We start from the raw sequence: 27,307 nt of genomic DNA on the forward strand, positions 1-27,307 counted from the left end.
GTTGTGCTCCTCTTCACCAAAGTGTGTCTCTGACCTCCTTATTTTTACATATGAAACTCCGCTTTACCGACACCGAACATCGTAACGCCGGCTACACTGAAAATAATCTGGTTTTGAGTCAACAAAAGGTTCAGAATTTCTTTGTTTTTGAAACTTATCTGGTAATAAAGCTTCACAAAAGGCTTCACATCTTTCATCTTCAAGCTGGGCTCCAGTACACAGACAACTTTGGTGTTTTTTCCTCATTAATCTATGACTTTTTCTCGTACATCTACGAGATTTTATGTCGTACAATAATGAGAAAAAATTCTCAGAAATGTATGCGTTTCTTTTCTTGCATATTTAAAAGATTTTTTCTCGTAAATGTACGACTTAAAAGATGTAATCAAAAAAAAAATTGTTTGTAAACTGGCCCTAAAACTCCATTATCCATTTTGAAACAGTTACTAGTTAGATTGTAGGAATATAGATGGATTTACTGATTAAGTCGATTCATTACACCCTTAGTAAAAACTTGTCCTAACTGCATCTAAACAAAACAAAGACTCTAGCTATAGTCTCCTGGGATTAAAGGGCCAAATGTCCATCGCAGTGACAAGACTTAAAGGAAAGTTTCTAGTTAAAATACCTCGTTTTCTATTTTAGATGAAGCTGCCCCTCTTGTCCAGTTTGTGTACAAGTTTTTTGGTGCTAATGAAGACTTTCCCTACAATGAGTTGTCTAAAAACAACTCGTCGTTAAAAACAGGGAGCTTATCCTCAGAAGAGTGACAGTTGTGGCTCTGAAGTTCATTAAAAACAAAAAAGGTGAGTGTGAGACAACATAAACAAAACAAGTAAATTAGCAGGAAAATGGTGGGGAAGCTGGTAGAATCCCTTCAAAAGTTCAGACTGGAGTGTCTAGCATTTGTTTACAATGCTGCTTTGATGTTGCTGTTGTTGTTTACAGCTGCTGGGAAAAGCAAAAAATGACTGGTGTTAACAAACTGCATCCGCTTTATGCTACATGATAGCTAATTAGAATAAGACGGACCAAAGTTAATGTAATTAACCTGTGAGAAGTTCAGGTTGCCATCATACTAGAATAGCCCTTTGGCCTTTGTTAAATGGATGACGAAGGCTGATGAATTCCACACTGTTGTTTGGTTTGGTTAATTTTATTCATACACACTTGTTTTTGCTTTCTTAACGCCAAATCACAGCACACCATCTTTATCAAATAGGTATAAATATTTGATAATAATTAATACCTATTTTAACTGCACCCTTTAGTACACACACCCTTTACCCCACAACAAAATACACTCCAACACACACGCATGCACACAAATACACATACAAGAAAGGTGGGACCTCTGATATTCTGCCCCCAACCCATCCCTGGTGGGGGCAACAGCGGCCGTGTCCCTTGGGTGCTGGCTTCCAGGGCCCGGCGGCCCTCACTCCATGCGGGAAGAGGGATCCCTGAGTTCTCTGGCAAGACCAAGACCTCCCAGTCCTTGCCCCTTAAGCGCAGGTCTTCACCAAAATTCCAGCAGTGGGTGACTCTGGTCGGGCCATATTTACAACACTCCTTGGGGACCCCCACATCTCTTGGGCGTCCACCTCCTGGTCGGCCCCTGCCTTGCTTCCTCTTGGACATCCAGTGGGCTGGGTGGTGGGTGCCTGGAGCATGGGGCAGTTCTCCCTTGGGGGACCCTGGCTGGGGTTGGGGGATACTCAGAGCTCCCATGTGGTGGTGGGTTGCTTCTCTGGGGCTGGGGGTGCTCTCCAGGGGGCGTGGTCCCTCGGCCATAGCGGGGGGGGCTGTTCTTCTGGTCGGGGTGGAGCTTGTACTCTCTGTTCCCCTGCGCCTCCCTGCTGTCTTAGCATTTTTTTATTATCTTCCATCATCCACCCAAGGCAACATGGGCACCCACTCAAGCACTGGTGCTAGCTCACATTTGCACAAATAGTTTGCGTGACTGAATGAATTGTTTCACATGTGTTAGTCTGATTGCATAAGTATGTGAGTGTGTGTGAACGTTAGTTGTATTGTGTACATATATATATATATATATAGTATATATATATATATATATATATACTATATGTGAAGATTTTTGGAGCCAACAGTTATGTTTGTAACATTTGAGAATGTGTGTGGACAGGCCCCGTCCCCATTATATGTATTATACATCTACACCTGACAGTGATGCTTTTTTATTTTAACCCCCCCCCCCCCCCCTTCTAATCACCCTCCAACCCCCCCAACATCCCTCTCTCTTCTTTTCCATCTGGTCCAACTGAAAATTTTAACAAACAAAATTATTATAAATAAAGTTTAGTCTAAATTACAAATGGAGTTTCTTCAAATATACATCTTATGTGTTAGAAGATTCTTAACCCCTTGTTGTAAAGGTAACATATGACCAACACAAGAGGCCCTCAGCTCTCATCCGTTTACTCAGCTGTTGGACAGGACGAGTAAAAAAAAAAATTAAATGATAGTGATTAATACCTTACTGCTCTTGGCTTGATACTTTTATACATCCGCTGCTTTGAATATAAATCTTTAAAATTTGGCCCATTTGCACAGTTAATTTGTACATTACTACTTTAAGTGGCAATGTTTACTCCTTTCAACAGCCGCTTATTGAAGGGTGGTATTGCCTGAAAAAAGAATTGTACCTCGCAGTAACGTGGTTCTCCTTAGTAGCGCCTTCCCCAGAAGGCGCTCCTCTCTGGCGCAACCCTCGCGAGGGGTGTAGGAGAAGATAGGAAGGAAGAGACAAGGAGCCCGCGGGGCAAGGGCGGAGCGCAGAGGCGTCCGCGGAGCAACAGTGTGTCACTGTGGTGGAAGGAAACTTCTGGCGCACGCGCTGCGTAGAAGTCACTGCTGCTCTCTTTTACTGGTATGTTTTTTTTTAACCAGCCCTGTTACTACCATATTGCTGCCGCGGAAGGAGAGGAGAGCTGCTCTCCCGTTTTCCCCTCCTTCCGCTGTAGCTCCCTGCTCCTTCTTAAACACGCACGCAGTTTCAGCACATATACATTCTCAATCTACAACAAAGTGTGGCGAACCGGGGGTTAGCCCCGGCTTAAACCCCTAAGACTCATGGGAAGTGGGGAATCGCGGGTCTAAATTTCCTCACCATAACTGAGGGACCTGTGAGCAGAAGTGAGGTGCATGCTGTTTGGAAGATGTGGGTGTGTTCAAATAATTGGGTTGACGCACTGTTAACTCCTCCCTTAGTGAGACTGAAGACAGTCGCAAAGTCTGTGGGTCAGGATAAGCAGTGACAGTCCGGTAGTATTGGTGACAACATGCTGCTTGTATACAGGTGCGGCTTGCGTATGTAAATTTTGACGTAACTTCCTTAAATTGATTAGGTGCGATTTGTAATCAGGTGCGCTCTAAAACCCGGAAATTATGGTAATTTGCAAATTTTGCTTAGAAAAAAACTGCTTACTGTCTTTTGTGCTCGAGCTATGGTCCATTTTTAAACCCACGCGCCTCCTTAAGACACCACATTTGCCCACAATTTACAACTTTTTTTGTTATGCAAACATCCTTTTATTCATCTTGTGTGCCCTTTTGTCTCATTACTCATAATACAATGTGCTTACGTCATTTTCTCCCTTTGGTTCACTGGAGACTCTGTGGAACATTGTACATTAAAGTGAATAACAACAGGCAGCATTAGCAAGTGAACAAGGACTATCATTCTGAAGCAGACAAGGGTTTCCTTTGCATGATCTTCCGCATAGTTTAGAAAAGCTCCAACACCCGTCAAATGAAGCAGACTGTAAGGAAACATGCTCAAGCGTGTCACAGATCTACCAATCTGAATGCACACCTATTAAGTCGTATTGTATTTACATAATGGTTTAAAAAAACTAATTTGTAAATTAACCTTACTTTTGAGATGTGCACTAAATTAAGTTTGAGAGGAGTCAAAGATAGGTACTGAACCTGCTAGTGTTATTTGGCCAATCTGTCCATGAACAGTAGATAAAGAGTAAAATATTTAGAGATATTCTCCTCAATTGTAAACTGTACAGGACTACTGATGTGTTGAACAAATTTACTCTTAGAGCCTGAAATGATCAACTTTGCACATGTTAGAGGTACATTCACCTTCTCCTCTTTTAAAAAAAATCCACTTCATTACAAATAGAGGGTGCTGTCCCAGACCTGTCCCACCTACCAAGCAGTTACCACAGCAAAGACCATAAAAAAGAACCATTGGTTTACAGGCTAACCAGCAGGTAGTACAGAACAAAAATCCACTCTGCATAGAAATTAAATTTTGAAAGTTTTCATTATCGTTCTGCTTTTCCCTTCTTTGCAGTGGATCTGGGTCCATCTAATGCTTCTGCATCTCCTTCTATTAAACCAAACCACATAGGTATCATTTCACTATTTCTCCATCAACAAAATTGAAAAAGGGTTATTAGTAAATATTAACACAATTTATTTTGAAGAATAAATAAAAGTTGTTGATCTCTTTAAAGTATAAATTAGGGATGTAACGATTTATCGACTTAATTGATGAATCAATTTATATTCTTATGATCCAACTAGATCGATCTGAGGCAAATTAATTGAATCAACCTATACGGTTACAAAATCATTTTAAAAGGAAATAAATCAACTATATAAACATTGTAAAATACCATTTGGATTGAGGTATGGGAGGTTTATTTTAATTGGAAAACTTCATCTCTTCATTTTTAGTACTCAGGTATTTACTTTTGAGTCTCACTGATCGAATTTTTGGCTAAAGATGTCCTGAATAGATTTTAGGTGAGTGAATCGAAGCCAATTGGATTGTTCAAAATGAACTAATTTCGACACGAAATCCTATCAGCAACCAAAAGGTATGAAATGAATCAAATCATCGATAAAATGAATCGTTACACTCCTAAAAAACAGCAAAGAGACCCAACCAACTAAGTTAACCAGACTTCTTCTAACCAAAGACTTCTACTTTTAGTCCCACTAGTTAATTATTTACAGTTCGTGTGGTATTTTACCACTGTAAAAATCGGTTCCAATGCATAAGTCCTATTAGAAACATGCGCTCTTCATTCAAATACATTTTGCCAGACAAATAATGACAAATGTTTTCTTTAGCTAGTCTAAAGCATCCTTTCATTTCTTAAGCTGTGTTGTAAGGGATGGCATAACCTGTTGCCCTCCTCACCAAATGGTTCGGATCTGCAGGAGGAAAATGCCCTTCCAATCACCCCTTCACTCAGGCACAATCTAGACGGAAAAGCTTTGTTTGATCTTTCATAACTGGAATGTTCCAGCTGGAGATTGGCATCTCTATGGGAGACCCTGGGGCAAAACACATTAGCATACCCAAATGGTGTTTGGCCTTCGTTTTCAGGATGCTGGCATAAAAAAATCAAAAGGTGGCCACTGGCCCATGTGTTGGTTGGCCACACATCAGTTTTAAGCCAAAAAACCGCTTGGGCATAATGGGGGTGGTTAAAGAGTTTGGAAGGGGAGGTGGGGAAGACGGTGATAAAAGCGCAAAGGAAGTGTGCAGTACAGACCTCTCTGTCACTCATTCTCTGCCTTTTTCCAGCAGTTGTGCTGCTCAAAACCATGACAAGTCTTGTCAATAAAAGCTGGTTTCCTACTATTAAGCATAATGGGAAGCTTTGCAGCAAGCTGCTTTTGCATTGATGGGGGGTACATCCTCCTTCCTGTTCTGATTGCCAAAATAAGTCCTGCTGAGGGCATTGAAGAAAAGAAGGGCCATCAGAAACGGTAGAAAAACCTGCTGATTAACGGACACTAGATTATCTGAACAGTCAAAAGACTTCTTTGACCAAGTCTTACAGAAAAGTTTGTCTCTCTGGCTACAGCCTTTGAACTTTGGGCACAAAATCAGAACCTGTGAGACCCTCACTGTAGTATTGGATTTGATTTTCCATGGCTCATCCAAAAATGTGCCTTAAAGCAATCCAGCTAGTCCGTGGATATACAGCAGAGATTTTGCAAATGAATGCTATCAGTATTCTCTCACGGTCAGAGGGACACTTTTTTCCCTTTCAGATGAAAAACACGTTACTATGATACTTTTTAAGATGTGGAGAGTACAAAACCTTTGACATGCTGGTAGGAATAGAAGAAAATCACTTTCGAACTTTACCTAATGATCCAATAGTGTCACTCAGTGATTGTTGTAATACTGTTTAACAAACACCCTGACTTTTTCATAGATAGGTCAGCTCTTTTTTCAAAAAGAAAAATCCTTTTCTTTAAGGAGCTGTGATTATTTCAGTTCAGCTTTAAGAAAAAGAACTGTTTTTATGCCAACAGCACGTCTTCTTGTCATCCTTACCAATTAACATACAGCTTTCACCTGCTGTGACTGTTTTGCCATGTTTATAATAAAGTGAGATCATTAGAAACTACTGGTCCTGTCATAACTAGTTAGTTTGTCCTGGGATTACAGACAGCCCAAGTTCATCGTAGCTATATTTAGTTTTTTAACAGCTTTGTAATAAACTCAGAAAACAGAAACACAAAACACAATCAAACGAATGCAAAATATAAATGGCTGAATAGCCTAATATTGTAAATTGAATACTTTGAAATCTCCGAAACCAAGTTAAGTATTTAAGCTCGATTTGATTTTTTCCTTTAAAATATAGCTCCCATTTTGTTCTGTGTAAACAATTAATGCTATTTTTTAGTTAAATAATTGTTCCCGGATTGTGGTGAAGGATCTGCATACCTATCACTTTAAAGATTGTGTTTTTTTATATCAAAGATATTAAAGAAAAGCCATAGAACATATTCAATGATTTGGCTTGCCCAAATATACTCTTTTAGCCAAAATTAAATAACCAAAAAAACACGTGTTATTGTCGACAGCGTAGCTAAACAAATGTTGACATATGTGGGCCATGAACAACTTCAGTTTTATGAGAATATCCTAAATTGCCATTAAAGATCAAATAGTGCTGTGGACAGTTTGGTGGCCAATTTTGGGGGGTTTCTCCTGAGCTATAGAACAATTCATCCAAATTAAAACAACAACAAAAAAATCAAAGTGCAGGAAGCTGCACTTTTTCTTGCAAGATACTGTAGACCTCAGCAACACACATTCAAGCGAAATGCTTCAAGAACTCACAATAAGCGTGAAATCTTCATATGCAGGCAGTTATAGAAACCACCCTTCACAGATTTACTAACAAACTGTTACATGTTTGCTTGAGACAGCTGAGAGAGACACTCTCAAAAAGGTGCAAGATGAATTTCAGTTAGTGGTAATGCACTGAGATCAGTAGCCTAAAAGCTAAATTGGCTGCTGAGGTTGTTTATGGGGATCTTTTTCATTCTTGCCTCCATTTGCCATAATTTCCTTGCAACTGGCAAAAATGATAGCTGAGGGCTGCAATTAGTGGCCACAGACTGCTAGTTCCAAGCGGAGCAGCCACAGCTCAGTCAGGCGCTCAAGTGTTTCAAGTGGAGAGGTGCATATGAGCCTTAGAGTGTTTTCAAATGTGTGCCTGGGTGCATGTCCGCTGCTGAGGATGAGGAGTGTATCAGCATCACGTTGAGTGCCTGCTCTGCTTACCCTGCAAGTCACGTCTTTATACAGCCACAAACAAACTCAAACTCTGGCAACAGCAGGAGGCTGACGGAGAGAAAGATATGGGTGGGAACGAGGAGGATGGGAGAGGAAGAGATAAACACCAAAAATAAAAGAAAGAGACAGACCGCTCACACAAAAACAGCAGAGATTTGTCAATGCTTTCATGCCCTCTTTGGGGGTTTTGGTCGCTCACTTGAGACACGGGATCTGAGATGCAAGCTTAAACAGGGAAATTCTACCTTGCAGTTGATTCCCAACATGCTTCACGTCTTTAAGTTTGACAGTAAAATTGCACATCAACAAATATGATGACACAAGTAAGAGGAGGAAAGAAGGACATGGGGAACTAGAAACAGTGAGACAGGAGAGAAGTTTGAAAAAAAAAAAAAGAGTATTACTAAAACAAAAAGGAAAAGGAGCATCTGCAATAAGTTTCAAATATGTAGTATCTAAATAAAGTTTACTGAGGAAATGGGGAAAAAAGTACGCCAAGTAAAAACAGGGACCCTTGGTAGGAAAAAGAATGGAGAAAGTTTAAGCTATAGCCTTATGGATCATGGGACAACTGTCTGGGGAACTGGTAGGGGAGATGCACAGATAGAGAAAGACAGAATAAAGAAAAACAAAAAATATCAGTGATTTTAAAAAAACAAATCATTAACAAAATGCTTCAACCACAGTGGTGGATGTAGTGCAAAGATAGAGTAGACAACCTCTGATTGGAGGATGCCAGGTTCTGTTACTGCCTTGCCTGCCCATGTGTTGAAATGTCCTTGGGTGAGACACAGAACACCACATTTACTATTGGAGGTTGAGGTTGGCGCCATGTATGACAATGTAGCCACCATCATTGTGTGAATATGTGTGTACATGGATGAAAGGGACTGTAAAACAGTTTGGGCTTCAATCCATACAAAACAAAAAAAACACATCCTTTGTGTGAGTAGATAAGATTGTGTGACTAGATAAGAAAACTGAACCAAGTGAGTGTGACCTCACCCATATAAAATGGCTTACTTTGGGCTCCGACCAAATGAAGCCAATAAAGTTGCAAAGTTTTTTCGATACAGATACAGACGCCGCCATTGGAACCAGAGGTCGATAAGCAGAGATTGGTCCAAGTCAGTTACTAGATATATGTCTGTGACGAAAACATGGCCAACAAGTGAAGAAGGTCAGATTTCAAGTAAGAAGTAAAATCTTACTTATGGAAAGCATTAAAATGTTAATATAAAAAAAGTTAAGCATGAGAGGCAGGTCACCAAAGGAAAATAGTATTAAAGGTGCTCAATGTCCAATTGTCACATTTCCACCAACCTGAACCCCGCTTGTTGATTTATTTGTTTTTTTTTATTTCTAATACGCAGACAAAGCTAGTCTTTCACATAAAGTAAATTGGATTATAAATCAGTCGTGCACATGGCAAGAATAGATTGTCTAAAGGCTCGACACAGTAATGGTGAAAGAAGAGAATTATGTCTAGAGCACCTTTTTTATTGCTTAAAATATCAACATTCAGTGCCAGATTATTTCTCCAAAACAAATGACAAAACATTGTTGAATCAATATTTTCCCTCCTCCAAGTGTATGTATAGCTTCTTTTTTTTTCCATTTCTCTTTTGGATGTTGCATTGTGGATCGTGGAAAAAATATTACGTTAAAATGTTGGCCCCTTTGACTCACAGTAATAAACAGTCCATCTCTGCAGTAAATGCAGAAATGCCTACAACAAGCACACAACAATATGCCCTGTACACCTGTTAGCATGATAGCAGTGGTGAAGGTGGTTAACAGTTGAAGGATTGGCTTTGTCGACGTGCATCTTTTGTTCATGGCTACCCCTTCAGTGTCTCCGAAAAATGCACACTGATGCTGTGTTTCATCACCACTAAAAGCAACATAATGTTATCTTTATGGTGAAGGGCACAGCTATCAGTATCAATGTACTAAACAAAGTATCTGTGTGTAAAATCCATTTGTACTGGTATGTTTGTAAATTTGGATTTGAGTGTGCTGATAAGAGTTAAAGTAAATAAGAGCGAGGAGATTACAGGATGTCACCACCAACTCAGATAAACCAATAATCAAATAGGCACCGAAACTCAAAGCCTTTGTGATTAAAAGATGCAGACAGTATTTCACAAAAGGGATTACAAACCACATATTTTTTGCATTGCACGATATATGTTCCATGTAACAGCAACAATGTCTTTGATAGAATGTAAAATAGTGAGCGTACAGCTTGTATAACACTGTGAATTCATTGTTGCCTTCATTTCAAGAATTCTGTTAACTACGAGGCATGGAAATCACTTGAAATTCACAGGTTACCAATAAAATCTTCAACTCTTCTATGAACCTGTGTTCTTTTATCTCCTCAATCCCTTAAAGATAATCAAAAGGGTTTAGGTCTAGAAATTTATTTAGCCAGTCCACTACCATTAAGCTTTGCAAATATTGCACAATGTTTGAACCAAATCCCCTTTAAATTTTCCAGTTTGACTTATGGTGTAATTAGACTGGAAAAGTCCATTGGTCTGGACTTAATTTAGTTTGGACAAGGTCCGTACCCTTGGGCTTGGTCTGTATTCATACTGCTGTCAAGCAGACTATTCTGTCACGAACCTAAGCTTGTAAACAAAAATACAGGACTAAGGAGCTCTTCAGTCATTGGCCAGGAATTACGAGGGTGGGGCAAGGCAACTAGAGAAAGAATATTGGAAGTCTTGTGCTTTGCAAGCCTTGTCAGAAAAGTTCACTTATTAAAACTTTATATATTCCTGACCAATTTTGAATGTCTGAATAGTCAGGTACTCCAATTTATTGCTATTTTGGTACGGCTGAGGCATGCTGCAGTTTTTGAAGAGGGAACGGCTATGTAGGAACTCTGATAAGTGTTTATGACATATACAGTACAGACCAAAAGTTTGGACACAGCTTCTCATTCAAAGAGTTTTCTTTATTTTCATGACTATGACAATTGTAGATTCACACTGAAGGCATCAAAACTATGAATTAACACATGTTGAATTAAATACATAAAAAAAACTGAATGTTTTCTAGGTTCTTCTACGTAGCCACCTTTAGCTTTGATTACTGCTTTGCACACTCTTGGCATTCTCTTGATGAGCTTCAAGAGGTAGTCGCCTGAAATGGTCTTCCAACAGTCTTGAAGGAGTTCCCAGAGATGCTTAGTTGGCCCTTTTGCCTTCTTTCTGCGGTCCAGCTAACCCCAAACCATCTCGATTGGGTTCAGGTCCAGTGACTGTGGAGGCCAGGTCATCTGGCGCAGCACCCCATCCCTCTCCTTCTTGGTTAAATAGCCCTTACACAGTCTGGATGTGTGTTTGGGGTCATTGTCCTGTTGAAAAATAAATGATGTCCAACTAAATGCAAACCGGATGGAATAGCATGCCGCTGCAAGATGCTGTGGTAGACCTCCTGGTTCAGGATGCCTTCAATTTTGAATAAATCCCCAACAATGTCACCAGCAAAGCACCCCCACACCATCACACCTCCTCCTCCATGCTTCACGGTGGGAACCAGGCATGTAGAGTCCATCTGTTTACCTTTTCTGCGTCGCACACAGACACAGTGGTTGGAACCAAGAATCTCAAATTTGGACTCATCAGACCAAAGCACAGATTTCCACTGGTCTAATGTCCATTCCTTGTGTTCTTTAGCCCAAACAAGTCTCTTCTGCTTGTTGCCTTTCTTTAGCAGTGGTTTCCTAGCAGATATTCTACCATGAAGGTCTGATTCACACAGTCTCCTTTTAACAGTTGTTTTAGAGATGTGTCTGCTGCTAGAACTCTGTGTGCCATTGACCTGGTCTGTAATCTGAGCTGCTGTTAACCTGCGATTTATGAGGCCGGTGACTCGGATGAACTTATCCTCTGCAGCAGAGGTGACTCTTGAACTTCCTTTCCTGGGGCGGTCCGCATGTGAGCCAGTTATTTTGTAGCACTTGATGGTTTTTGTGACTGCGCTTGGGGACACTTTCAAAGTTTTCCCTATTTTTCTTAAAGTAATGGTGCCACTCGTTTTTCTGTACTTAAGGGCTTTTTTCTTGCCATAAAACAAATTCTAAGTTTATTCAGAAGGACTATCAGCACAACCCCATTTATAAGGCAAGAAATCACACTTATTAAACCTGACAGGGCACACCTGTGGAGTGAAAAACATTTCAGGTGACTACCTCTTGAAGCTCATCAAGAGAATGCCAAGAGTGGGCAAAGCAGTAATCAAATCAAAAGGTGGCTACTATGAAGAACCTACAATATGACATATTTTCAGTTGTTTCACACTTTTTTGTTATGTATATAATTCCACATGTGTTAATTCATAGCTTTGATGCCTTCAGTGTGACTTTACAATTGTCAGTCATGAAAATAAAGAAGACTCTTAATGAGAAGCTGTGTCTAAAATTTTGGTCTCTACTGGAATGTTGGAAAAACAGTGCGAGAAGCGATGTATATCATATTAAAAGCTGTTTTAATGATTCTGCATTCATCCGACCAAATTGAAATGAGTTGCTGTGTCTTATCGTCATGGTTGCTATGTTCCGATTAATTTTAATGTGAAAAGTCTGATATCAAAACTTTAAAACAAACTTAGTTTTTTAAAAACACTAGGGATGTTATTACTTTGTCTTCTATTGATTACAACAGTATGAGCGTGTGTACGAGCTGTGCTCCTCCCTCTTCAGGCTTCATTTTCACTGTCCAGAATCCAATGGGTGATTTCAAAAAGGATCGTCCATTGTATGTTTAAAGTTGGAACAAAATTCAGTTTTACTACAATAAATTTTCAATTTCATAACTGATGTCAAGATTATTTGTGGTTTCTAACATCCACCATCTTTGTTACAAAATAGAGCTAAATTTCCCGGTTATAGGTTGTTGTTTAGCCTAACCATTAGTCATTCAAATGAAATACCAATAATGCTTGGATATTTTAGAAAATTGGTGTTAAATATCTTTTGAATTTTTTTCCCCCCAAACCTCAAGTTTTAACACTTTGGAAAGAAACTACAGAGAGTCAGTTTAATCAAATCTTTCCCCGCTTCTTCTAAGCTTTGATGAAAACAGTAATCCCGGGGGTGCAGTTGTGGCTCTCTATTTTTAGCAGATCAATATTTCCTTCTGCAGTAGCTTGAAGTGGCAGTTTGAATTGTGCATTACCTAAACTGCCGTTGTAAGCTGTTTCAAAAACTGTCGGCATGCCCAATAGATTAAAGTTTCTGTTGCTGAAACTGGAGACGGCGTTTATGTGCCAACAAGGCTGCTTTTGGAAAGAAATCCAACAGTACTTCCTCCTACTCTGTTGGACCTGTTCTCGTCACTAACTTAGCACTATGCTCCAGTGACAGGGCTAATCATCTAAGAGCCTGATGTTGCTGTGAATACTGGCATTACTCAAGAGTCCCGCTGAAAGTCGTAGGAAGTATCATAGGAGAATATTTAAAGATGAGGAAGTTTCAGGGACATTAAAGGCAGCTGAGGGGGCGGAAATGCTGGTAAATCTATGTACTGCCATCAAAGAAGTCTTGGGACTCCCTTTATTTTGCCAGGAATAGTTGTAAACAAGCTACAATGAATCAAAACACACAAAGTACATAGTAATCTGTAAGGATTTCACTCTGCTAATTATGTGTGAACAACTACTCCACTTAAGACCTCCTAGGAATAGCATCATTACTTTGCAAGCCTCTTTGTACTTCCAACAAACACAAGGTGGTCTCATTTAAACAAACCTCTTGCTTCCCCTCATTTGTTTTTTTACGTCTTGCTTTGTAATTACTTCTTTATCAGTGGATGCTATCACCACTCCTCGTGACAGACTGGGGCGCAAGAAAATGAGGTACAGTAGCTAAATTGTCAGTGGCAAGCTTCAGGCTATTGCCATAATTAGCTCTTTTTCCTTTGTTGTGATGCACTTATTATAAACAACAAATGCAAGAAAGTCACTGGGCCAGATGGGAGGCAATTTAGCTGCGGAAATTACAAAATGGGCTGTGGAGAATCTTTTGTTATGCACACCAGTGGAAATGTCAGGTTCTGCAGATATATTGTAGCAAAAGATCGGACAGAAAGCAGCAGTGGCTTAGCCATCAATCAGCATATCAAGTTCTGGAAAATATATCAAGTAAAAGAGTCATATATAAAGCAACTTAAAGACATGCCTGACCACAATATTAGAAAACAGAACATTTACTTGTAGGAGATATAAACTAATATTTTATTTTAATTAAGTCGGCTGCTTTCACACCAGGATAGTCCCGGGGACACTGTTCCAACGAAAAATGTTGATCAATGTTTACACCTTCGTTAAATTTGGTTTGCGTTCATAGCATTGACTGAATGTAGCAACTGGACTGAGTGAGTGTGACATCTACCACAGAAAATGCCTTATTTCCGGCTTCAATGAAAAGAAGTCAATACAGTTGAGCTGTCAGTAAGTGATTTGTGATTGATCCAAGTTAGTCTAACTTGTATGGAAACCACTTTACCAGTCAATAGTCAGCTTGTTGGAAGTCCACACCCTTACCGTTTGAAAGTGAGCTGCACAAAATTTGTCATTTGTTTTGAAAGTTTGACATGAGACCACATTCCTCTAGTGAGGCATCTGATTGATGCAACAACTTTTACTACAGAAAAATATAATAAAATGAAATAAAAAAAACATGAATATGAACATGTTTATAAAAAACAAAAGGTAGCAGAGAAAGAATGGTTATTCTGACAAATATAATGACTGAGTAATAGCTGTTTACTTATCGAGAAGATTTTGGCATCTTGGAGCCAGCAGGTACTTTCTTCTTGGAACTTGAGGGGGTCACACCAGTCCAGTTCTCATATACAGTCTATAGCTCATAAACAACACTCTTGGGGTGTATTTAGACGGGAAAATCTTTTGTTCTGGAACGAGTCACAAACTTTGCTTTTGGCCTGTAATCAGACTGGCATCGAGCGGCTCATACTGTTACAGACCAAAGCTTGTACACAAAACCACGTTATTAAAAATCTCGTCAGTCATTGGCCAGGAACTATGAGGGCGGGTCAAAACAAAAAGAGAAAGACAGACGTGCTGTGCTTTACAATTTCTTATTGGGACAGTTAAGTTATTAAAATTTTGTAATTCGCTGACCAGTTTTGAACGTCAGCAACAACACTTTTGACTTATTACTTTGGTACAGTGGAGGCCTGCTGCAATTCGGTTACTGGCAAGGAGATGTCCAACGTTTGCTTTAACTCAGAGGAAGCTTTCAACCGAGATACTGAGGAGACATCAGGTATAAAGGTACGTTGCTTAAAGTTTATGACATATAGATTGTCGGGAAAACAGTGAGTAGCAATGTGCCCCACTTAAAAATTTGTTTTAATGACCAGCATTCATCAGACCACAATTCAGTAAGTTGTTGTGTCTCATCGTTATTGCATTGTTTTTAAGAGATTTCTGTTAAGGAAACTACAAGCTAGCTTTTAGGGTGACATCACAGCAGTGCGAGCCCTGTTTCGAGACACAGAATGTGACGCATGTAAGAAGTGTTTTTCAGCGCTGTTAAATAAACGGTCAAACAAATAAACAGTTGGACCCTTTTTTCTGTTTCATAACAGGACAATCGTTGCTTTATATTTGTCCGCAAATCATTTATTGCTTCATTCCTGCTACGGTGGCCGTTTTGGTTCAGTTGTTCTGCTGCGAGGACGGACAGACTGAGGAATCTCAGAGAGGACCGAGGCTAAGACCGATTGGAAACGAACCCAGACCACCTCTAAATATGGGTCAGAGAGCCTCCTTCAATTCTCAGATTTGAACGTAGTAATAATGCCAGTAATTCACCACTACCTTCCCTCAATAAAATTTAAATGTTATTTAACTAATAAAGTTTTTTTGGTTAAATGGATGCTGCAGAACAGAGAATAGCATTGTGCGGATAAAATGAATTTAAAACACTATATATACAAATACAACATATTGCCCTGCACCTTCCTTATTTGTTTTAAAAAATCTTATCAGATTGTTTACATTTCTCCTTCATGCAGTGCAGTTTGTTTTCCATTTGATGCCTAAAAAACATGTGGATGCCATGATCTGCCTGCTAATTCCTAACCATATGCCTTTAGGTTTCCTGTTCATTTTTCAGTTCAATGCACATACCTTGGTTTCAGTTAAAGTTGGGACAAAGAGCAATAAAAACCTTCTGCTTTGACTGTGCCTGAAAGGCTCTGCTGCGTAAGGACGCTAAAAATTGGTCCACCATTTAACCTTGATCTCTGCTGTGAGCACACTGTGGACAAGGACAGAGCAGCAGTCGATGCTCTTTAGGAGGTGGTCGAGGCCCACAGGCTTCATGTAAGACTTAAAAAATTTCTTCAAAAACACCAAAAAGAGTTTGTAAATTTAAAGCGAGTTGCTGTTTTGAGCAAAACGTACTGTGGGGTCTGAAAAACTGCCAAATACAACAACACTCCGAATAGGTTTTAATCAATTGTTTTATCGTTGTTGGTTTGGTTTTTACTGTGCTTGAAAGTACATTAGCGACCCTGTTGTCTGAGTTGCTGGTTTTATGCACAGTTGCATTTAAACTGCAAATAGACAATTTATAAAAAGGTCTAAATGCTGAGATTTTTTTAAACATGCATAAAAAACTTCACTGACTTGTTGGCATTGTTCAAAATTTGGTAGCAATAGTATATGCTATTATGACTGAAATAGTTGAGACCATATACGGTGAGGTCAATAAGTATTAGATCACCCTGTGATTAGCAAGTTCTCCCACTTAGAAAACAGGGAGGGGTCTAAAATTTTCATCATAGGTGCATTTCCACAGTGAGAGACAGAATCTGAAGAAACATTCAGAAATCCCGTTGCACAATTTTTTTTAACAATTTATTTGTATATTACTGTGACAAATAAGTATTTGATCACTTGATTATCAGATAGATTTCTGACCAGCAAAGACCTGCTGTTCTGCTTTTAAATAGTCCAACTCCACTCTGCTCATCATTCTAAATTAGTGGCACCTGTTTGAGGTCGTAGCTTGCATAAAGGCACCTGTGCACCCCACAATCAGTCAGGAGTCTCACTTAACATTGGGCAAAACCAAAGAGTTGTCAAAAGACACAAGACACAAAATTGTAGACCTTCACAAAGCTGGAAGTGGCTACGGGGCAATTGCCAAGCAGCTTGGTTAGAAAGAACAACTGTTGGAGCAATTGTCAGAAAATGGAAGAGGCTAATGATGACTGTCAATGTCCCTCGGACTGGGGCCCCTCGCAAGAGCTCACCTCGTGGGGTATCGATGATGCTAAGGAAGGTGAAGAATCCGCCCAGGACTACACGGGAGGAGCTGGTCAATGACCTGAAGAGAGCTGGGACCACCGTTTCCAAGGCTACTATAAGTAATACATTAAAACGTCATGGTTTAAAATCATGTATCGCACTGAAGGTTCCCCTGCTGAAGTCAACCCATTTCAAGGCCCGTCTGAAGTTTGCCAATGACCATCTTGATGATCCAGAGGAGTCATGGGAGAAAGTCTTGTGGTCAGATTAGACCAAAATAGAACTTTTTGGTCTTAACTCCATTCGGTGTGTTTGGAGGAGGAAGAAGGAGGAGCATCATCCCAAGAACACCATACCTACAGTGAAGCACGGGGGTGGAAGCATCATGCTCTGGGGGGGTTTTCTGCACAGGGGACAGGACGACTGCACTGTATTAAGGAGAGGATGAACGGGCTCTGTATTGTGAGATATTGGGCAAAAACCTCCTAACCTCAGTCAGAGCGTTGAAGATGGGTCGTGGCTGGGTCTTTCAGCATGACAATGACCCGAAGCACACAGCCAAGAAAACCAAGGAGTGGCTCCGTAAGAAGCATATCAAGGTTCTGGAGTGGCCTAGCCAGTCTCCAGACCTAAATCCAATAGAGAATCTTTGGAGGGAGCTGAAACTCCGTGTTGCTCAGCGACAGCCCCGAACCCTGACAGATCTAGAGAAGATCTGTATGGAGGAGTGGGCCAAAATCCCTGCTGCAGTGTGTAGAAACCTAGTGAAGAACTACAGGAACTGTTTGACCTCTGTAATTGTTAACAAAGGCTCCTGTAGCAAATATTAAAGTTGTTTAACTCAAGTGATCAAATACTTATTTGTCACAGTAATATACAAATAAATTGTACAACATGATTTCTGAATATTTCTTCAGATTCTGTCTCTCACTGTGGAAATGCACCTATGATGAAAATTTTAGACCCCCCCATGTTTTCTAAGTGGGAAAACTTGCTAAATCACAGGGTGATCAAATACTTATTGACCTGACTGTAACTATCTCAAATGATTTTATATTTGTTGTGTTTACATTTGTTTGTACTTTATGTATCTAGAAATACAATAACTCTCAGATTGGATTTGTATCCCATGTTCGTTTACATTGTGTAACTGTTGTGGCAGTATAATACCAACATCATGAAACCTATGAGTCATTCTTGGTACATTGTGATAAAGTGGCATCAGTTTTCTTTTACATGATTGACTTCCCACTGGACAGGACAGTATTCAGAGCAAAAGAAAATACGACCATATAGTCCATTTGGCATAAGGAAGGTTAATGCAACAGGGACTGTTAGGACAGAATCATCGGAGATACTTCTCAGATGGGAGTGAAGGGTGCCAGACAGTCTGGAACCAACAGTGTGCAAAATGAATGCTATGCCTGATTGTGCTCAGCGTGTGAGCTCACATGTCTGCATGTCTGCATGCAAAGCTTTTATTTGTACGCATGCTGTTTGTGCCTGCCATTCCACCTGCACATTTGGGTAAGTTGCTCTTGAGGCTGTCATTCTCATAAATAGTCACACCGCCCAGCAAAATTTAACAGCAGCAAGCGAGGAAGAGTTTGTGTAAAAGGATGGAATGGAATAAGAGAGCGCAGTGTTTCTTTGGAATGAAGGGGCAAATGATTCACCGCAACGGCCATGAGAATGACAGCTGGTGAAAAATCAACTAAACCAGAGGTTGGTCTTCCTTATTCAGGTGTGAGATTCCACAGTCACAAAACATGGAGCTCCCAATTGATACCGCTGCTTGGAATTTGGGATGTGGAGTAAATTATTCATGAAATCCTGCTTTCACTTTGGGTACAAAATAGAAGCGGAGTGGGGAAAACATTTCCTCCCACTGGAATTGTGCTTTTCTATAGGGAGACATGGTGCCAGCACAATCATAAAAGATCCTTATTCTTAAAGAATGGACCAGATTGAGCATATCTGCTCACTGCAGCAGGACATTCATCAATCCTTTAGAGAGAAACACGATTACTTTTTATCCCAGGTGCCACTAAGCTTTAGCAATAATAGGGGTATAAGATGAATCAAACTCCAATGGAGGAGTTTGTCCTTTGATTTTGGGGTGACAACAACTGGGACAAAGAATAAAATAAACTCCATTTCATTTCAAAGGTTATGGTTTGGCAAAAAAGATGATTGAAAGTGTAAAACGCAATTTTAATGAATCAGTGGGATTATATAAAAGTACATTTAATGGTGTTTGAAATAACTTACTGGTTCATGATAGGATTTTGGCCTAAAAAGAATGTGAGAAAAACATTAACAACAACACAGACACAAATATACATGTGAAGTTAAAGTTCAAAAACCAATAAAAACATGGTCATACCATCTCCACATTATGTGTTCTGTATGAATCATCAAACTCTTAAGGGCATGCAGTATAATTTTAAGATGGCTCCTTTCTCATGTGGTGGGACAGACTGCTAGTGCATTGATTGTTCTGGATTAAAATTCAAAATTGACATTTAAAAAATAACCTAAATTAAATGTCTAACTTATTGTAATGTTGCGTTCACACAGAACACAACTCTCATTGGATGCCTCTCTTTCGACACACATCAAATTCACTGCTCGACGCCCGTCCAAAAATGCGTTCATAAACTTTCATAATAGTTTTTAGCCCCATCGTTACATAGCAGCATTTTTTAACGGCGGATTTGACCACATCGATTTCACAAAGTTAAAATCTAATAATATGAGCGTTTTGCGACGATTATTTATATGTCCATTGTCTTTTAAAGATAAAAGCATTAATGATTTATTAAAAAATGCATTTAAAAACAGTATTTTGGCAAAAAATGCATTGTGGTTTATTGTGGTTATGCAAATTGTATTCAAGTTAAAAGAAAGGATAACATTATTTGTTTTTTAATTAAACAACTCGTCTTAAGGCTCTTTGGATCCCCGACATCAATCTCAGACACCTGTGATAATTAGTTTGCCAAATGAGTTCAAGTAAAGGAAAAAACTACTAAAGAAGGACATTCCATATTATTAAGCAGACCAATATTTTCAAACAATATGGGAAAGAAAATAGATCTCACTGCTGCTGAAAAGCATGAAATAGTTCAGTGCCTTGGACAAGGTAAAAAAACCTTGGATATTTCCTCAAAACATAAGCATGATCATCTTACTATTAAAAGATTTGTCACTGATTCAGAGCACACACGGGTTGGTGCAGATAAAGGCAGAATGGGGAAGGTTTCTGCCACACAAAAACGTCTGGTACAGAGAGCAGTTACTAAAATACTATTACTAAGCAGCAATCACATAATTGAAGCTGCTGCTGTCTCTGGACTCCCACAAACATCAAGGTGTAGGATCCTCCAGAGGCTTGCAGTTATACGTAAACCTTCTATTTGGAAAACCCCTAAGCACAAGCAGAAACGGCTGCAGTGGGCCCAGACACTCATGAAGACTCATTTTCAAACAGTCTTGTTCACTCTTGAGTGCCGTAAAACCCTGGATGGTCTGGATGGATGGAGTAGTGGGTGGTTGGTGGATGGCCACTATGTCCCAACAAGGCTGCAACATCAGCAAGGAGGTGACAGAGTCAGGTTTTGCATCAGAATCATTGGGAGAGAGCTGGTCGGCCCCTTTAGGGTTCCTGAAGGTGTGATAAATGATCTCTAAAAAAGTACAGTAATCCTCCGCCCATTGGCTGTGTATTATTCGCGCCCCGCCCATTCGCTGGTGGCCGCAGATGACGTGACGTCACAAGCGTGAGACGCAGAACAGCGCTCATTCCGCGAATTTTGAAAAACGATTTACTCTGTACTTTACTGTGAAGTATTGTTTACGCGTTTAAGATGCCATCCAAACGCCCTGCATCATCTCCAGCTTCTGGAAATGAACCCAAACGGCAGAAAAAGGTTCTGACTCTGCAGAGGCTCTGGCTCTGGGAGTTTTAAAACAGCGTCAATTATTCACGGATTTTCGTTATTCGCGGGGGGTGAAGAATACGGGGGGATTACTGTATGTAGAGTTTCTGACTACTTCCTCCAGTAGTACAACCTGAAGAACCATCTTCATGCATTACATGCATTATCTCATGCTGCAAGGAATACTTCTGCTGATAGTGACTGGTGGTGTGGCTGATGGTGTGGCCCCCGTCCTCCCCTGACCTCAACCCTAAAATAAGAGGTTGTTTGTTAAAATATAACTTGACCTATTAAGATGTTTTTGATTGGAATAGCTTTTGATTTCAGTAAATATGACCTCCTAATACAGCAAATTTTCCGTTCTTTTTTTTTTTATTTAAAAACAAAAAATTCTTCTCAACTTGTTCTGTCCAACAGCTGAGCAAACAGATTAGAGCTGAAGGCCTTTTGTGTTGGACAGGTTTTACTATCACAAAAAGAGGTTATATAGCTTTGAGAAACCAGGGTGTAGATTTGTATAAACCCCTTTTTGTTGTATTATTTTTTATTTATTGTTACATTTAGTGTGTGTGGGGAGGGAGGGGAAGAATGTGAGGGATGGAAGAGAGTAAAAGGAAGAGAGGTGAGAAAGTGGGGGATACAAGTAGTGATTTGAATAAGTTATTATTTTCAATAGCAAATTTTCAGTTCTTTAGAATCTATCTAAGATGTGGAAGTCTGCTGTGCTTAATAATTTGGAACTGTACATTTTAGGGTATTTATTTAAAAAACATCCTGTTATCTTTAGGAGGTTTCTTTGATAACATTTAACATATATCCTAATGGTTAGTGACTTGAAAATTATGCTGACTGTCATTTGCATTGAGTATTTTAAAAAAAGGTAATAGAAAAATATCATTTGCATGATAATTTGGGTTTGCTGTTCATCATCAATACATCCCAGGCCAAAGCGGACTTCTTGATTGGTTGACGCAATGAGCCTTCTTCGCCAAAGCACAGATATTTGAACTCTGAAAACTATATGGCACAACGCCTGAAATGTGCAGCCACCACACTGCCATACCTGATGCTCATAACGGGCAACTAGACCCCTGATTGCGTCTGTACATTGTGTTGTGTCATGGTATTTGCTACAGAGAAAATATATCATTTTTGATTTAGGCTAAAAACTGCATAATGATTAGGGCTGCACGATCTGAGGAAAAATCACGATATGCGATATTAGAGATTAATATTGCGATAACGATATAATTTGCAGTATATAAACGAATAGCAAAATAAGCAAAAACATAATTCCCATTTCATTGCAACAGTTTAAAAATTATACTCCAAATGACCCTCATTGACATAGGTGACAAACATCTAACATAATAGGCCTCCATCCAATTGGTCAACAACTTGAATGCGTCCATCCGATTGGTCAAATGCATAAAGGCATTTATTTGATCTGTTAAATACTTCAAGCTGCCATATGATTGTTTTAGCACATTTAAGGTTTACTATTTATTGCGATTTTCGCCGTCTTTTGCGATCAGTATATTGCAGAGCTGGAAATTGCGATAACGATAAATTTGCGGAATATTGTGCAGGCCTAATAATGATAATTAAAAGGCTGGGACAAATTTAGAAAATCCAGAAGAGAAAATTAAGGAAATTTCAACAGATACATTTTACCAAACAATTATGTGGACAACATTTGTGGCTAAATTGTAAAATTAAAAAAAAGGATTGTTACTAATAATACCCATATCTTTTTTGTTATGTTTTTTAAGCCTTGGTCTTTCACAGTTAAAGTGCATCTATAATGAACATTACAGACCTCATTCCGGGAGGTTTAAATAAAGTTATAAAATGTTTTGCATACTCAAAAAGCTAGAAAGGTTTCATCTTTCCTTCTTGCCTTCTGATAATAAATTACAGACAAAATCAATGTGTTTGGAGCTGGTTTGAAAAAATGTTAACCGTCAAAGGATGTCTCAGTATCAACTCAGAATGTACAGAAAATTTTAACAATGAAGGATGCCGATATTTCTTTTTAGAAAATAAATGCTTAAACCGAGGATTTATCATCTAACTAAAAACAGGACAAAACTTTTATAATGTCACAAAGATCTACGCACGTTTTTTTTAAGATTATAAAGACACACTCTGATGAAAATAGTGTTTTTGGTGTTTTTAACAAATTCTTCTGGCATGTTTCTGATCATCCTAAAAAGTGAACATTTTTCCTTAGTAAGTTATGGTTTTTTGTTCATTTAAAAATAATCACAATCTTTACATTGACTTATTTTCTTCCTAATATATTTTCTTTAACTAGCAGAGGTGCCAAACCAAAACACACAGTGATTAGCCAAGCACCAAATGGAAGAAATGAAAAACTGGCAGCTTGTTGGGCAACTAAACTGAGCGCATCATTATATGATTTCTCTTTGTTGCCCGAGCACACACCAACTTGCCAACAGATTAATCATAGTCCCCTGCCGGATTCAGTCTGCCACCTTCCCTGGCCTCTCTCTATCTAACAACAGATCAGTTCAGAGATACACATGTAAGCTCCCATATCTTTCCTCATCATCACCCCAAAGTAAGAGCTCCTCGCTCTGTCCTTTTTCCACAGCTGACCAACGACAAGGGGTTGGGTAGGAGTGCAAAAGCCACACAAATACCCTCTTTTTTATAGATATACAAAGCTTCTTAAGTGTTCTCAAGCTATTGATTGCAAAAGTGATAAACGTGATTTAAAACCTAATTTGTTTTTTTTTTCTTGATTAATCTGGTGTATCATCCATGCATTTCTCTCCAGTTATTTGCCCACATTTTGAGCTAATAACATCAGATTTGATTTTCCCAAAGGTGAGCAGAATACCGAGGCAACCACGCTCATGTCAGCTAAGCTCGACATTCTATGCCTTTCTTATATTTCTACGCACAATTCCAGCCACTATAGTGTTTAGAATGTTGTTGTGCCAACTTGGCTTTCAGCCCTGAAAATAGAGCTACAAATTCCCCCGGCAAATGAATGCAATTACAACGCAGTATTCTTTATTAACAAATAACAGTAACAACTAACTATTACCTATCCAACTACTGATCTAACTATATAGGTGTTGCAGAAGGATTATGTGTATGTGTGTCAGCGCGCTGCGTGTGTAGGAGGAAGGAGGGCACACAAGTGTGTTGGGGGTGCGTGTTGATTCTTCTGCAGTGGACCGCTCTCGAGCTGCAAGCGAGGCTTCACCTGTGCTCTCTGGTACAGACATCTTTTTAGAATGTTATATTGAAAAATATATCAACGAGACTGCAGACACTTTGACACCTTTCTGGTAGCCATTACGTCTGACACCCATGAAGAATGTGGAGCAGGAGGCTCCGCCTTTGTTTATACAGACACGTAACATTGCGCTGCACAAAATAGTTCCCAAACAACACATGTAGTGATAGTCATCGAAATCTAACAGTGCGCGTTCATGTTTGTTGTCACGGAGTGAAACAGTACAGTAACTCCCCCCCCCCACACACACACACACACACACACACACACACACACACAAAATCCTCCGGCAGGCGGCCGTGTTGTGCACGCAGCTTGTAATACAAATGAATACAATGTAAATTGATAATTACAACGCAGTAAATTTGACGTATTTCCCCGGGAGACTTCTGTTGTAGAATGAGGATGTGTGTGTGCTTGTAAAACCGCACAAGTATGTGTGTGAGAAGAGGGAGCCCGTGCTTCGTGCAGCTCTGAGAAGGAGTGAGAGCCGCGCACAGCGCAAGAGGTGAGAGGCGCGGTGCAGGGAGTGAAGGAGAAAAGTAATAAAAAGTTTCCCCCAGAACCCATTGAACACAGGACTAGCAGAAACAGTAAATTATCAGCAAAGATGTACGTGTTTAATGTGTTTATTATAGTTCCAATCACGCACCATATGCAGAACTTTCAAAAAAAAAAACTTTCAAAAGTGCGGTGATGAGGTCATCCCCACGGTGATGCGGTTATCGTCACACCCCTACCTGAAAACACCCCAAACCATGAAAAAAATGTATTACTATCCTTGGAGCTCAGGTACTTTATTTTATTTGACGAGTAATAAGAGAGTAGGCCTGAATCGGCTTAACTTGGAAACACGCAGTTTTAATTGTGATCTAGTCTAATAAGAACCCAATTTCCTCCAATGATATTGGTAATTACCAGCCAAATGGGAAGTGATCCAGACTTTCAGGGTCTGCCATTAAAAACTGGAGAAGGTGCTGAAGTGTAAATAGTAAAAATATGCGTTTGACAAGTGCAGGCCGATTCCACAGACATCAGAAGACGGAGCTGATCTCATGGCATTCTTACAGACTCACGCCTCAGACTTCTTCACTAAGTGATACGCTGAAGTGAGGGCTGCATACAAAGTAGCTTGGGTCTGTTTCGAATTTCTATTTGCGTAAGAAAGAAAAAAAAGAGAAGAGAAGCAATACACGACAAACAATTACAACAACTGCAGTCTCCAGGGACGACTTTCATTGCTGTTCACTACATTATGCTGTCTTAGCCAATAACATGAAATATTGCAAGATAGTAAGAGAAGGAGAGAAGACTGTTGTGTAAATGTGACATCGCAATTATTTGTCTGGATAACAGTGAACTAAATTACAACTCTAAGTTCAACCAAATAAAGGAGAGAAAAAACACACTTTAGTTTCTTGTGCTCTGAAAGATGGGTTCAGGGCTGTAAACCTTTGGCTCCAGGGGAAAAAAATTCAACAATTTTAAATTTGATAAGGCATAAATTAATAGAGTAAGAAAGAAATGTGCTCAAAAACATTTGTTGGAAAAGGGTAAGATACATTTTATCATCTTTTCTATCTAAGTAAAAAAAATTAAAATGATACTTTATTAGATATTCCAATTTGAGGCTGTACAACACTTCTCTTTCAAATATTAGCTCAAAGAAATGCTCCCCTAGTGCAGCATAACTTACTGACAAATGCTTGTATGAGGGTTTTAAGGGGTTCCTGTCTGGTGGGGTAACAGTAGGTACTACCCCTTAATTCTCAGGTAGGGTTGCCAGACCTTAAAAAAATTCCAGCCTTTATACAGACTACGAAGTGTAAGGCTATTAAATATGTTAATAAATGCACAATATTCAGGTATCCACGTGATACTTTATATGACAGGTTTACAATAGTTACAGAATTCATTTGTCCTAGAATGTAAATAAATGTATTAAAATAAATGTCACTAATATGTTGAATTTAGCCAATCTAAAAACATTATTGCATTACTATATGCATCTTTATTAAATTTGTTAGATGTATGTATAGTGGTACAAATCAGTGAACTCTGGTCTTGATTACAGCTTTATTTGTGTTTAAATCTTGCATCTGATACTAAAACAGGCAGGTAAATCTTAAGTTTGGATAAAGACATACTCAAAAATGTAACTTTAAGTTCAATTTTCTTAATATATGTCTTCTATCATGGGAAAAATGCCACAAGAACATGTTAAAAACACCAAAACAGATTTTCACTGGAGTGGAGTCTTTAAGTTTATAGTTTTTGTATTTTAATCCTAGTATTAAATTATTAGTATTATTAAATTATAGTGTTATCCAATCATATAAATGATCTATTTCAGTAAAAGATTATATCAAAATCAGCCATGAACTAAAAGAAGCTTCTTTTAAGCTCTGTGTATGATAATATACATGGAATCTAACACAAAGAGGTTTCATAGAACTGGTTCTTTAAAAGCTGCCAGGAGTCATCACACACAGTTTAATCAACACCAAGAAAACAGGTATCTTATATTTCTGTTCAAAAGAAAAAAAGAATCGACACTCCAGACCCTTTTTTCAAACCCCTGAACTCGCTCTGTCCTGGGAAGTTTGTGCCAAACTAGATTATCAAAGGGCAGCCCAGCCTGGCCTACCTTTTGATGGCTCTGTGCGCTTGGGCAGATCCAATGTGTCATAGTTTTTGTCATTCTCCCCATTCTTTTTCCCTGCGAAGGAACAAAGAAGAGATTAGATCAGTGCCCTATAACCCAGGAGCCTGGATTTTGAAGGACAAGGTTGCTGGCACTAACAGAGATGAGTCTGACGGGAAAATATCAGTATTTTTCAAATGAGTATTTACTTATGGTAAACTATTTCAGCGACAACACAAGGAGTAAAGATATGAGTAGATCTCTATAAGCTCTTTAAGGTGAAGCAGACAGAAATGTGCTACTCGAGGCAGAGGTTTCACAAAAACACATTACTCTTTCCACTCAGAACAAAGCATGAAGGTTTACGCGCAATACTGAGAGTCGCACATGAAATGGACACAAATACACAAGTCAAACCATCTTTTTCAAGTAGTTTAAGTCAAATGCATATTGTAAAAGCCCAAGAGCACACACAGACAATATAACCGCATGCCACTTCTTCACACTTTACCAGTGAAACATCAGAGTTCCTGGAAACATCTGAGAATAAAAGAGAGCCGCAG

General features: G+C 39.2%; 1 protein-coding gene across 42 annotated transcripts in view; it reads right to left on the reverse strand.

Annotated features, from left to right (window-relative positions):
• The window catches only part of arvcfb (ARVCF delta catenin family member b), a 265,441-nt gene that overhangs the window by 25,334 nt on the left and 212,800 nt on the right, over positions 1 to 27,307 (reverse strand). For 37 of the 42 annotated variants that reach the window (XM_078952635.1, XM_078952629.1, XM_078952628.1 and 34 more), the window contains one exon: positions 26,748 to 26,819. The exons of the other annotated variants lie outside the window; for them this stretch is intronic. In XM_078952635.1, the coding sequence (XP_078808761.1) occupies positions 26,748 to 26,819 (72 nt within the window). The remainder of the gene's footprint in view (positions 1 to 26,747; positions 26,820 to 27,307) is intronic. 42 annotated transcript variants of the gene reach the window in all.

The sequence above is a fragment of the Oryzias latipes genome, chromosome 9 (assembly GCF_053564925.1).
Source record: "Oryzias latipes strain Hd-rR chromosome 9, Olatipes_Hd-rR_3.1".
In the NCBI taxonomy this organism is placed as follows: domain Eukaryota; kingdom Metazoa; phylum Chordata; class Actinopteri; order Beloniformes; family Adrianichthyidae; genus Oryzias; species Oryzias latipes.